The sequence below is a fragment of the Dipodomys merriami genome, unplaced genomic scaffold (genome assembly GCF_024711535.1).
Source record: "Dipodomys merriami isolate MVZ:Mamm:240054 unplaced genomic scaffold, mDipMer1.0.p SCAF_2, whole genome shotgun sequence".
Classification (NCBI taxonomy): domain Eukaryota; kingdom Metazoa; phylum Chordata; class Mammalia; order Rodentia; family Heteromyidae; genus Dipodomys; species Dipodomys merriami.
The window spans coordinates 114588544-114601279 of NW_027203381.1; the positions used below are offsets into that span (position 1 = coordinate 114588544).

Genomic DNA, 12736 nt, shown 5'->3' on the forward strand with positions numbered 1-12736 from the left:
TCAGCCTTGAGCTGACTAGGCAAGGGCTTTCCCACTAAGCCATACTTCCAGTGTTAATTCAGCTAGTTTAATCTAGATTCCATTTGCCATGTCTGGTGATGTAGTTTCTCACTAGCTAGGCTGGCACTGATTTTATTGATACATTAAGACTGACACATGGAGAAAAGGATCTGCAGTTAAAACCATACCAAGAAGAGCACATCCAGCTTGTCTGCAAGCTTTAGCCACTCCAGCAACAACAGCTTCAGTTGTATTGACATCAAGTTTTCCACAGGAAAAGTAATCAAGGAAGAAGAGAGGCTCTGCTCCTTGAGCCAGAATGTCATTTACACACATGGCAACCAAATCTTGACCAATGGTATCGTGTTTATTGCACAGCTGGGCAATCTATAGAAGAACAACACCACAGTAGAAAATAGGTTCCATGGGCATCTTCTCAGTTTACCCACAGAAAGTAACAAATACTACAACTGGCTGGTTGCTTGTGACACCCAAGAGTACTAAATTCCAAGAAGCTATTTCATCCCAAGTAATCTTTTTTATTCCTCAAAATTCCTTCTAAATATAGCCTCAAAAATATTGTAGATATGTACACATATTTTAGACAAAGGGTTAAAATTTAGTCAGTTGGTATGGTTCTTTTAGCTCTTATATAAGACAAATATGTATTTGTATGGGGAATATAGACATGATTAAAAAAGGGGGACTATTTGAGAGCTAAATAGTGGGAGATCAAAAGGAGAGGTTGATAGGGAGGGATAAATGTGATAGAGTACTTCATATGGATGTATAAAAACACAACAATGAAACCCATTAAAACTGTAAATACAAGTGAGGAGAAGGGAGTAAAGGATAAGAAAGTAATAGAAGGGGAAATATGTCCAATGCCTGATGTATGGTTTCATCAAATGAAACCCCATGGTACAGTTAATGTATGCTAATAGAAAAACAAAGAAAAATGTCTGATAAATAGGAAATTCCTTCTTATTGTTATTCAGTTTTTACCTTCAGTTTAGTCCCAACACCATCTGTTCCAGAGGCCAGAAGAGGATCTTTGAAACCCGCTGCTTTCAAATCAAAGAGACCAGCAAACCCCCCAAGGTCAACATCACAGCCTATTGGAGAGGAAATCAGTTATTTGCTGCATTGTAATAGATTAGTTGAGCATGAATATTCATGACTTTTTAAAATGGCTTAAAAATAACAAGATGATGGGAGGGAGTACCATTTACTCATAAGTACTGATGAATTAACTACAGGCTCATGCCCATAATCCTAGCTATAAAGAAGGCTGTGATCTGAGGATTATGTTTTGAAGCCAGGTAGGGCAGGAAAGTAAATGAGACTTTTATCTCCAGTGGTAGAGTGTTAGCCTTGAGCAAAGAATCTAAAAACAGTGCCCCGTCCTGAGTTCAAGCACCAGTACTGGTGCACACACAAAAAAGAATTCACCAAGGTTGGCGCCTGGTGGCTCATGCCTATAATCCTAGCTACACTGGAAGCTGAGATCTGAGGATTACAGTTCAAAGCCAGCTCACGGACAAGAAAGTCTGTAAGACTCTTATCTCCAATAAAACAACCAAAAAACTGGAAGTGGCACTGTGGCTCAAGTGGTAGAGCGCTAGCCTTGAGCTGAAGAGCTGAGTAACAGTGCCCAGGCCAAGTTTAAGCCCCACGGACTGATTTAAAAAAAAAAAAATTGACCAAGAAGGCAGAAGACCATATGAGTTTGGTTTATGTAGCCTGACACTCAGAAGAATCTAATACTAGTTTTGAAAAATGTCTTAAGTTAAATATAAAGCAAAAATCAATTCATGGTATCTGTTAACAAATTAGCAAAGTATAGGATCTGACCTGGTCTGGAGGTGGCTTTTGCTAAAGGTTTAATTTTCTTAACCAGCATATTTCCAGCTGCAATGTCTACCCCCGATTCCTTGTATGTCAGGCCCCTAAGGAAATGAAAAGAAGAAAGAGATCATTTTAACACTAGCGAACATTTTAATCTTGAAAACAAAGCAGAAGACATTCCAGGTTATTTTCACAATATATATGCATCCATGCCTGGACCCCATCCATACAGATTCAGACTTAAATGATCTGGAGTAGGCCCTAGGAATTTATCCAGGAATGTGCATAGGCAGGAAATGAGAACTTATCTTAAAAATTACCAAACCAGAGCTCATGCCTATATTCTTAGCTACTCAGGAGGCTGAGATCTGAGGATTGTGGTTCAAAGCCAGCCTAGGCAGAAAAGTCTGGGAGACTTTTATCTCCAATTAACCACTAGAAAACTGAAGTGGCACATGCCTCAAGTGGTAGAGCCCTAGCCTTGAGCTGAAGAGTTGAGGGAAAGCACCCAGGCCCAGAGTTCAAGCCCCACGACCGACAAAAAATAAAAAAAATTACCAAACCCAGCTGAGTACTAGTGGCTCACAGCTGTAATCCTAGCTACTCAGGATTACAGTTTAAAGTAGCAAAGTCTACTTTAGCAAAGTCTAGGTAGCAAAGTCCCTAAGACTCTTAAATCTCCAATTAACCACCTAAAAACTGGAAGTGGCTTAAAATGTTAGAGCGTTGGCCTTGAACAAGAAGCTCAGGGACAGTGCCTACGACCATCTGTCCGCCCCAAACAAAAAATAAAAAACACCTGGTAATGACACTTAGTATTTTTTAGAAATTACACTTGTGAATTTCATTGAAAAAATAAGTGAAGTTTTATTAAAAATAAGCTGTTGGGCTGCAAGTAGTTGAAAGCATTTAACTCAGCAGCCCAGAGTCACTCTTTCATGGACACTGGCTTTAAAACCATTCTTGCCAGTGGCTCAAACCTGTAATCTAAGTTACTCAGGAGGCTGAGTTCTGAGGATCTTGGTTCAAAGCCAGCAGAGGCAGGAAAATCCTATGTAACTCTTATCTCCAACTGACCACCCAAAAGTTTTAAGTTGAGCTGTGGTTCAAGTGGTAGAGTGCTATTCTTGAGTGGACAAAGGTCAGGGACAGTGCCCAGGCTAAGTTCAACTCCCGGGACTGGCATCAAAAAACCATTCTCAGAAAAAAAGAAAATACAACCAAAAACCCTACTCAATTGCAGCCAAAAGTTTATTGATTTTACAAGTAATAGTACATGTCAACTAAATGAATCACTAAGCATCAAAATTATACATTAGTAAAAAGATGCAATGACAAAATGATATTGCCTAGATTTATGGAGTAATCAGATTAAGATATCTTGTGGCATTATGGCATCTCATCTTTTTTTTTTTTTTTTTTTTTTTTTTTTTTGTCGGTCGTGGGGCTTGAACTCTGGGCCTGGGCGCTGTCCCTCAGCTCTTCAGCTCAAGGCGAGCGCTCTACCACTTGAGCTACAGCGCCACTTCCGGTTTTCTGGTGGTTTATTGGAGATAGGAGTCTCACGGCCTCTTCTGCCCGGGCTGGCTTTGAACCGCGATCCTCAGATCTCAGCCTCCTGAGTAGCTAGGATTACAGGCGTGAGCCACCAGCGCCCGGCGGCATCTCATCTTTAAAGAATTCACACCGAGCTCAGAACCAGTGGTTCATGCCTATAATCCTAGCTACTCAAGAGGCTGAGATCTATGGATCACAGCTTGAAGTTGAAAGTTCCTGAGACTCTTATCTCCAATTAACCAGCAAAAAGCCAGAAGTGGAGCTGTGGTTCAAGTGTAGAGCACTAGCCTTGAGTGAAAGAAGCTTAGGGGTAGCACCCAGTCTCTGAGTTCAAGCCACAGGACTGTCACAAGAAAAAAGCAACCCAGGTATGAGGGGTTCATACCTATATTTCTAGGTATTCAAGAAGATGAGAGAGAGAGATGGATCATGGTTCATAGACAGCTTAGGCAGAAAAGTCCTTGACACTACTTCTTTGAGATACCCAGCAAAAAAATCAAGCTGGAGTCATGGCTCATGTGGTAGAACACCCAATTTAACAAGCTAGCTGGGTGTGAGGCCTAAATTCAAACACTCTACCAAGTGCCCCTTCACCACACAAAAAAAATTAGCACATCATTTAATATTACTTATTCTAAAATATTTCCAATGTTTATAACTTCAAAAAATTTGCCTGATATTAGGACAGGAATTAAGTTGCTAAAAATTAATTTACCAAAGGACTGAATAAAAAATAAATTCTTAGGAAATGACTGGGCATAGTATTTGTAGTTCCAGCTTGTAGGGGGGCAGAGATCAGGATGATTGTGACTGGAAATATGCTTGATCAAAACAGTTTACAAGATCCCATCTTAGCAAACAAGCTGGCCAGGGTGGTTCACACTTGCCATCCCAGTTATTAGGGAAGCACAGGTAAGAAGCTCTCAGTCCAAGGGTGACTCCGGTCAATAAACAAAAGGAAAAAAAAATGGGCTGGGATGTGTGGCTCAAGAATGAGGCCCAAGTTCCAATCCCCAATACAGGGAGAAAACAACAACAACAACAAAAAACCAGAAAAAAAAAAGAAATTCTGAAAAACAAAATACAACAAAAACCCCACACAAATTGCAACCAAAAGTTTATTGATTTTACAAACAGTAGTATACATCAATTAAATGAATCATTAAGGATCAAAATTATACTTTAGTAACAAAGATGCAGCGACAAAATGATATTGTCCAGAGAAATCAGATTAAGGCTAGAAAGACTAACATTCTCATATTGAGTTGCGTGATAAAGCCAGAACTGTGATTTCAACATAACCGAACATAATTAAGTGATGATTCAAGGATTAAAACCTTTGATCCTGTTAATCTTTTTTTTTTTTTTGTTGTTGGTTGTGGGGCTTGAACTCTGGGCCTGGGCGCTGTCCCTCAGCTCCTCAACTCAAGGCAATCGCTGTACCACTTGAGCCACAGCGCCACTCCCGGTTTTTGAGTGATTTATTGGAGATAAGAATCTCACAGACTGTCTTGCACTGGTCTTGCTCTGAACTGTTTTCCTCAGTTCTCAGCCTCCTAAGTAGCTAGGATTACAGGTTTGAGCCACCTGCACCCTGATTCTGTTAATCTTTTTTTTTTTTTTTAAAAGAAGCACTGTGGGGCCTGGCGCTGGTGGCTCACGCCTGTAATCCTAGCTACTCAGGAGGCTGAGATCTGAGGATCACAGTTCAAAGCCAGCCCGGGCAGGAGAGACTGTGAGACTCCTATCTCCAATAAACCACCAGAAAACCGGAAGTGGCGCTGTAGCTGAAGTGGTAGAGTGCTCGCCTTGAGCTGAAGAGCTGAGGGACAGCGCCCAGGCCCAGAGTTCAAGCCCCACCACTGACAAAAAAAAAAAAGAAGCACTGTGAAGTTTCTTCCACTTAATTTGAATATTGCCATAAACAGTTGCGAGATGGGTTGGATCCGGTTCAGTAAATAGAAGATGAACCAAGATTAGATCATCTCCAGAGAGAAAAGAATACAGAATGACTTAGTATACAAAGGACTAATACAGAGAAAAAAGATCACAGAATGACTTAGTATAGAAGGCCACATAGGATTGGAGGTATGGTGTAGCTGGTAGAGAAGGTGATAACCCTCCCCTTATAGCCATTTAAGTCTGTAACTGCCCAAAACCACCTCAGAAGAGGGTTTTTGTTTTACCTGGGCTGTTGGAGGAAAGCTATGGCCCGAAAGCCGATGTCCCTTCTATAAACTGCTCCCTCAAACTTTATCACAGCAAGTCCCTTCTTGGCTTCTTCCAGGGCCAGTAGGAGATTCTCCCGGATAGCTGTCACTGTAAGGACTCTGCCCCCACTGGTTACCACTTTGCCATCTTTAAGAGAAGTGCCAGCATGGAACACCTCTAGTCCCAAGGCTTGAGCTTCAGAAAACCCTGTAAAAGAGCATATTTGACATAGGGTGAGAATAGCAGGGTCACACTGTGAAGTAACTAAAAAAAAATTTTTTTTTGGTCAGGCGTGGGGCCTGGGCGCTGTCCCTCAGCTCTTCAGCTCAAGGCTAGCGCTCTACCACTTGAGCCAAAGTGCAACTTCCAGTTTTTTCTGCTTATGTGGGGCTGAGGAATCAAACACAGGGACTCATGCAGGGGAGACAAGCACTCTACCACTGAGCCACCTTCCCAGCCCAGGGATGCCAACTTTCTTCCCCAAACCTTGTGATATGGTTAATCTCATAAAAATTATTATTGGGGGCCGAGGCTGTGGCTCCAGTGGTAATGAGCCTGCTGACAAGCAGGAGTGATGGAAAATGACTTAAGCTGAAAACACTTATTTTCTCACTTGACAGCCACATCCTGAAAAATTCCAGAAGTGCCCTTGCTGCAGACCATGCTAAATCATTCCTTCACCTCTTTCCTCCCCCAACACTCCCACGGCAGTAAGAGACAGAATCTGTGCACGGAGGGCCATACAGTTTGGTGACACAGTTTGGTGGCAAGATGCTGTAAAAACTCCTTTCCTGAAACTCGAGATGAGATTTCCATTATGTATCAAGAGCCCCTGCTCCTGTTCCCATACGACCACCATCCCCCACCCCACCCCAAGGACTTTACTTTTCTGCCTAATAAAAGAGATCTTCCTTGTAAGGAAATCACACCATTCCTTCTTTAGTTGGGCGGAAGGGAATATGGTTTCCCTTTGAGGTTTCAGTCCAATAAACTTGTTGACCCAAGGGTTTGTCTTTCTGATCTTTATTTAATCCTTGGGGACTTGAAAAAACATAGGACTGGCCTAGCGCTGGTGGCTCACGCCTATAATCCTAGCTACTCAGGAGGCTGAAAACTGAGCATTGGGGTTCAAAGCCAGCCCGGGCAGGAAAGTCTATGAGAATAAACCACCAGAAAACCGGAAGTGGTGCTGTGGCTCAAGTGGTAGAGTGCTGGCCTTGAGCTGAAGAGCTGAGGGACAGTGCCTAGGCCCAGAGTTCAAGCCCCATGACCAACAAAAATAAAAACAAACGAATCATCAGAGTAACTATAATGCAACAAATGATCCTAAACAATCACACAATCAAGCATGGAGCTTTGTTATGAGTCAGTTAACACATTCTAAGCCAACCTCTTGTTCCCTGGGCTCACCTGTTATCTCTGTACCCTTCGTGTAGGCTCCAGGATAACCTTTACTTGCCATCACAACCGTTATGGCAGAGTGGCTTTCCAGCCAAATGGGTAGAGATGCACTCAGTCGGCCATCTAGGGTGGACTGAATCACTTCATAAAGATCACTTTGAAGAAGTGGGAGGATTACCTAACCAAAAAATAAAAATAAAAAAAATGAAAAAATCAATTACCATGGCAGGTGAGATAAATGTATGTTTTCCTTAACATAGTATTTACCAGAGGTCTAGCAGAGCTTGCAAATGCTTCTCAGAGACAATGATATCAAAGCTGGAAATTCGGAGATCACAAGAATACACACCTCCCACAAAGTCATATTTTATCATCACACTTCACTTATTATTACCCACCTGGCACTCTGGATCACCAAAACGGCAATTAAATTCTAGAACCTTCAGGCCGCCCTTGGTCAGCATTATGCCAGCATAGAGAATTCCTTTATTTAAAAAAAAAAAAGACAAGAAGGAAATCGGTGACAATGACATATTTTATGACTATGCAATCTAGACCATATGCTACCAATATTCAATGTTTTGGAATAACCCTAAACGTTCTAACAATGGCAAATTGAAATATGGTTGAAAAAAACCCAGAAAACAAATGTTTCATCACAAGTGTAAAAACATTGTAAATGGTGCCCAGGGCCCCTGTGCTCACCTGTATATGGTGTACCCTCTTGCTGCATGCCTTCTACCACCCTCTGAAGAACAGTGTTCTTAATTTCCAGTAACAAATCCATAGGAACCTACAAACATACAGAAAGATATTTTAAGTGGAGTTGAAAAAAAAATCAGGTTTTAAAGTATCAGCTGGGGGCTGGGAAGGTGGCTCAGTGGTAGAGCGCTTGCCTTGCATGCATGAGGCCCTGGGTTCGATTCCTCAGCACCACATAAGCAAAAAAGAAAAAAGCCGGAAGTGGCGCTGTGGCTCAAGTGGTAGAGTACTCGCCTTGAGCTGAAGAGCTGAGGGACAGCGCCCAGGCCCAGAGTTCAGGCCCCACGACCAGACCCCTTCCCCCCCCCCCAAAAAAAAAAGAAAAAGAAAAAAGAAGTATCAGCTGGAAGAATGGAAGGAACAAGAAGGAACTTCTTTCAGTTCACCACCCCAGGACAGGATCATGTACTTATTAAAAATGCAAACTTATTAAAAACTCATTTATCATCCTTACGACAGAGCTACAATATATTCCATACAAAAGAAAAAACGTATTCCACACAAGAGAACACGTGAAGAATCTGCGCTCTTTGCCTGTGTTGTGTTGAGCTCTCAACACCTTGCCTAACACATGGAAATTCAGTTCTGTGTTTGATGGTGCTAGAGGTTGAAGTGCAGCTCTTATTTTCTAGGTGGGTGCTCTACTACTTAAGCCATACCCCAGCCTTCTGGCTTTGGTTATTTTTCGCATGGGTCTCATGCTTGGGCCAGCCTCCATTTGTTTCTCAAATACCGAGGATAATAGCTGTGTGCTACTATGCCCAGCAATTGATTGAGATGGGTTTTACTCAGGCTGGCCAAGAACTACAATCCTCCCAATCTCTGCTTCCCAAGTGGATGGGACTACTAGTGTGTGTTAGAGGGTCTATAAAACCTGAAGTTTTAAGTAATGCTCTGAATCTGGTAAATGAACACGACCAGAAGATGAATTATGTACTTATCATAAAACAACCGATCAGCCGATCATCATTTCATGAGTAAGATAAATTGCTAAACAAACTCATTAATTTTCAAAAACATTCCCTTAAAGTAGTTCACTCTAATTTCCTGAAAAATGTTAAAAGTGAAAAAAACCTCTCACCTTGATGCTTTTATATCCTTCCAATATACTTTATGCTTATTTCATAAGCATATACTTATGAATCTGTTATAAATTTGATTGTGAAATCACTCTTACCAAAGGCAGTTTCAACATACTTACAAAGCCCAATAAAAAGTATTTTGTGGGGGTGCTCGTGGCTCCTATCTAGAATTCTAGATGTGAGAATGGTGGGTTGGAGCCAGACTGGGCAGGAAAGTCCATTAGATTTTTTTTTTTTTTTTTTTGCCGGTCATGGGGCCTGAACTCTGGGTCTGGGCGCTGTCTCTCACTCTACCACTGGAGCCACAGCGCCACTTCCGGCTTTTTCTGTTTATGTGGTGCTGAGGAATCGAACCCAGGGCCTCATGCTTGCAAGGCATGCACTCTACCGCTGAGCTACCTTCCCAGCCCCTCCATCAGATTCTTATCTCTACTTAATCACTAGAATGCCAAAGAGGAGCTGGAGCTCAACTGGAGAGTGCTTGTCTAGAGGAAAAGAAGTATAATGCTGATCCTGGGGCTTTAATTCAATGCCTGGGCGCAGTCCCTGAGCTTTTCTGTTCAAGGGTACTACTCTTCACTTGAGCCACAGCTCCACTTCCAGCTTTCTCTTAGTTGTTTTTTGTTGGTCATGGCATGGGGCTTGAACTCAGGTCCTGGGCACTGTCCCTGAGCTTTTTTGCTTGAGGCTACTGCTCTACCACTTTACAGTGACACTTCCAGTTTTCTGATGGTTCACTGGAGATAAGTCTTATAGACTTTCCTGCCCAGGGTTGGTTTTGAATTGTGATCCTCAGATTTCAGCCTCCTGAGTAGCTAGGATTATAGGTGTAAGCCACCAGTATCTAGCCATTTTTAATATTATAATCAAGAACAGTATCTAAAGGTGCTATATTAGCACAATTATGACCATCAACAATGAAAAAAAAAGGATGTTTCTGCAGTAGTAATATACTCATACTCCAAGATGCAGATATTTATAAACACTGCCCAGAAATGGTTTGAAAACATTATCCAACAGTTATAAAGTAGACAGACCAGAGGAAAATCTATGGTCTAACTTGGTCTCAATTAATATCTACCTCCCTTGTCCCATCCCCACTTTAGGTGCTGAGGCCCTGGAAATCCAAGCAGAGAAAGACAGTTTATTTTTTTATTTTTTTGGGTCCAGTTGTGGGGCCTGAATTCTGGGCCTGGGCGCTGTCCCTCAGCTCTTCAGCTCAAGGCTAGCACTCTACCACTTGAGCCACAGCGTCACTTCTGGCTTTTTTCTTTTTGCTTATGTGGTGCTAAGGAATCGAACCCAGGGCCTCAGGCATGCAAGGCAAGCACTCTACCACTGAGCCACCTTCCCAGCCCGAGAAAGACAGTTTTAAAGTGTGTTTAAAATTGAATATAGAGGGGGAGATGAGAGGATCTATTTGATTCTTACTATATTTCAAACTAGCTCAAAATTAGACTATTTGAGTTCTTCAATTCTTTTCTCTTTTTTTTTTTTTTGGGGGGGGGGGTCCAGTCATGGGGCCTGAGCACTGTCCCTCAGCGCTTCAGCTCAAGGCTAGCGCTCTACCACTCGAGCCACAGTGCCACTTCCGGCTTTTTTCTTTTTTGCTTATGTGGGGCTGAGGAATCGAACTAAGGGCCTCATGAATGCAAGGCAAGAGCTCTACCACTGAGCCACCTTCCCAGCCCATTGGATTCTTCAATTCTTTTAGAAAAGGTTCGTTTCAGAGATAGTCATTGTAATTGATATAAACAAAAAATTAAAACTAAATAGGTCGGGCGCTAGTGGCTCATGCCTGTAATTCTAGCTACTCAGGAGGCTGAGATCTGAGGATTGCAGTTCAAAGCCAGCCTGTGCAGGAAAGTCTGTGAGACTCTTATCTCCAATAAAACCACCAGAAAACCGGAAGTGGTGCTGTAGCTCAAGTGGTAGAGTGCTCGCCTTGAGCTGAAGAGCTGAGGGACAGCGCCCAGGCCCAGAGTTCAAGCCCCACAACCAACAACAACAACATCAACAACAACAACAACAAACTAAATAGAAAAGTATCATGTAAGAACTGTTGGAGTTGCCTAAATCATAACAACTGAATTTGCACAGAGCTTCAGCAAGTACCTGAGGTGCTGGACAATAGGCTCCCATCCCCCCTGTGTTGGGGCCCTGATCTCCTTCCAGTAATCGCTTGTGGTCTTGTGCCGGGGGCATGGGGGCCACTGTCTTCCCATCAGTGAAACACAGACACTATGGAGAAAACAAACAAAAATTCCACTTAGGTGAAATGCCAAAACAGCAAATATGTAACAAGAAATTAAATAGTCTGGGGCAAGTGGCTCACACCTGTAATCCTAACTATTCAGGAGGCTGAGATCTGAGAACTGAGGTTCAAAGCCTGCTCTGGCATTAAAGTCCGTGAGGCTCTTATCTCCAATTAACCACCTAAAAACCAGAAGTGGTGGTGTGGCTCAAATGGTAGAGTGCTGGCCTTGAGCTGAAGAGCTGAGGGACAGCACCCAGGCCTAGAGTTTTAGCCCCACAACTCCCCCCCAACCCCCCCAAAAAAAAGATAGAAAAAAGAAAAAAGAAACTAAACAGTATGTATCTTAACTCTTCAAGGAAAAGATTTCCTTTTGTAAAGAAGTTATGTTATGTGAAACAGAAATAACCTATACACATCAAGAAGCAGATCTTGTACACCCAATTTACAAAGCAATTGGGGATTATTCAGCCCGAGTGCCGTATGCGCCCTGTCAAACCATTTGGTGTAGCCCTGACCGAGCATCTAAGGCAGGACTCAAAATTCAACAAATCAAGCTCAAGGCTGGGCGCTGGTGGCTCACGCGTGTAATCCTAGCTACTCAGGAAGCTGAGATCTGAGGATCTCAGTTCAAAGCCAGCCTGCGCAGGAAAGTCCTGGAGACTCTTATCTTCAATACAAAAACCACTAGAAAACAGGAAGGGGTGCTGTGGCTCAAGAGGTAGAGCGCTTGGCTCGCCTTGAGCTGAAGAGCACAGGGACAGTGCCCAAGCCCAGAGTTCAAGCCCCACGACCGAACAAAAAATAAAAATAAATTAAAAAATAAAAAAATAAATCAAGCTCAAAATTCAATAAATCCAAGCTCAATTCAATAAATGATGTTACAAATATGCAGATGGCCTTGAGTAGAAAAAGAGATTCCTTACCACAGTAAGAAATTCTAATTTTTTGTAAAGATTTTTTTTCATACGTTGCCTTTTTTGTAAAAAGACTTTTTTCAATTTTGATTCTAAGTAGGAATTCAAACAGTTTTAATTCAATAAATCAGTTTATAAGCACAATGTATATTGATCAATGTTTTCTGTAAGCAGCTAAAATTTTTGAATTCAGCTCAGGAAAAATTAATCTAATAATAAAATATTTCAATGCTTTTAGCTTGGAAGCATCTGGTCACTAAAGCTTTATTCATGGTAACTATTTTTACTACTTAGTATATGGTAAACTATGTAAATATTATAAATAATAAAATATAAACATAAAATAAGTAAATAAAAATTAAATAATGAAATGAAGTGTATAATAAAAATATTGAAAACAAAAACTATGAATGCTTGAATTAGCCCAGAACTTCAACAAGGTATTTATATAAACCCAAATGCCCTCAAATGGATATACTGGGTATGATTAAGAGGATACATTATTTGTCCATTTGAATCCCAAATGTTATAAAAGCCAAAAAAGGAATATACATACAGACACTTCTTCTCCTTCAAGAAGTTCTTCAATGACGATTGTTTCTCCAGCTGCTCCAAAAGCCTTTTCCTAATTGTAGGTTTTTGTAAAACCAAACCAAACCAAACAAAACAAAAACAGAAAAGAAAAGAAAAGAAAAAAAGAATCT

General features: G+C 41.6%; 1 protein-coding gene across 1 annotated transcript in view; it reads right to left on the bottom strand.

Moving 5' to 3' along the window:
* The window catches only part of Gart (phosphoribosylglycinamide formyltransferase, phosphoribosylglycinamide synthetase, phosphoribosylaminoimidazole synthetase), a 29837-nt gene that overhangs the window by 9238 nt on the left and 7863 nt on the right, over positions 1 to 12736 (bottom strand). The window contains exons 6-14 of the mRNA XM_070030603.1: positions 12589 to 12657; positions 10977 to 11102; positions 7723 to 7810; positions 7416 to 7501; positions 7027 to 7195; positions 5592 to 5823; positions 1855 to 1949; positions 1006 to 1115; positions 189 to 387 (exon numbers count right to left, since the gene is read on the bottom strand). Of these exons, the coding sequence (XP_069886704.1) occupies positions 189 to 387; positions 1006 to 1115; positions 1855 to 1949; positions 5592 to 5823; positions 7027 to 7195; positions 7416 to 7501; positions 7723 to 7810; positions 10977 to 11102; positions 12589 to 12657 (1174 nt within the window). The remainder of the gene's footprint in view (positions 1 to 188; positions 388 to 1005; positions 1116 to 1854; positions 1950 to 5591; positions 5824 to 7026; positions 7196 to 7415; positions 7502 to 7722; positions 7811 to 10976; positions 11103 to 12588; positions 12658 to 12736) is intronic.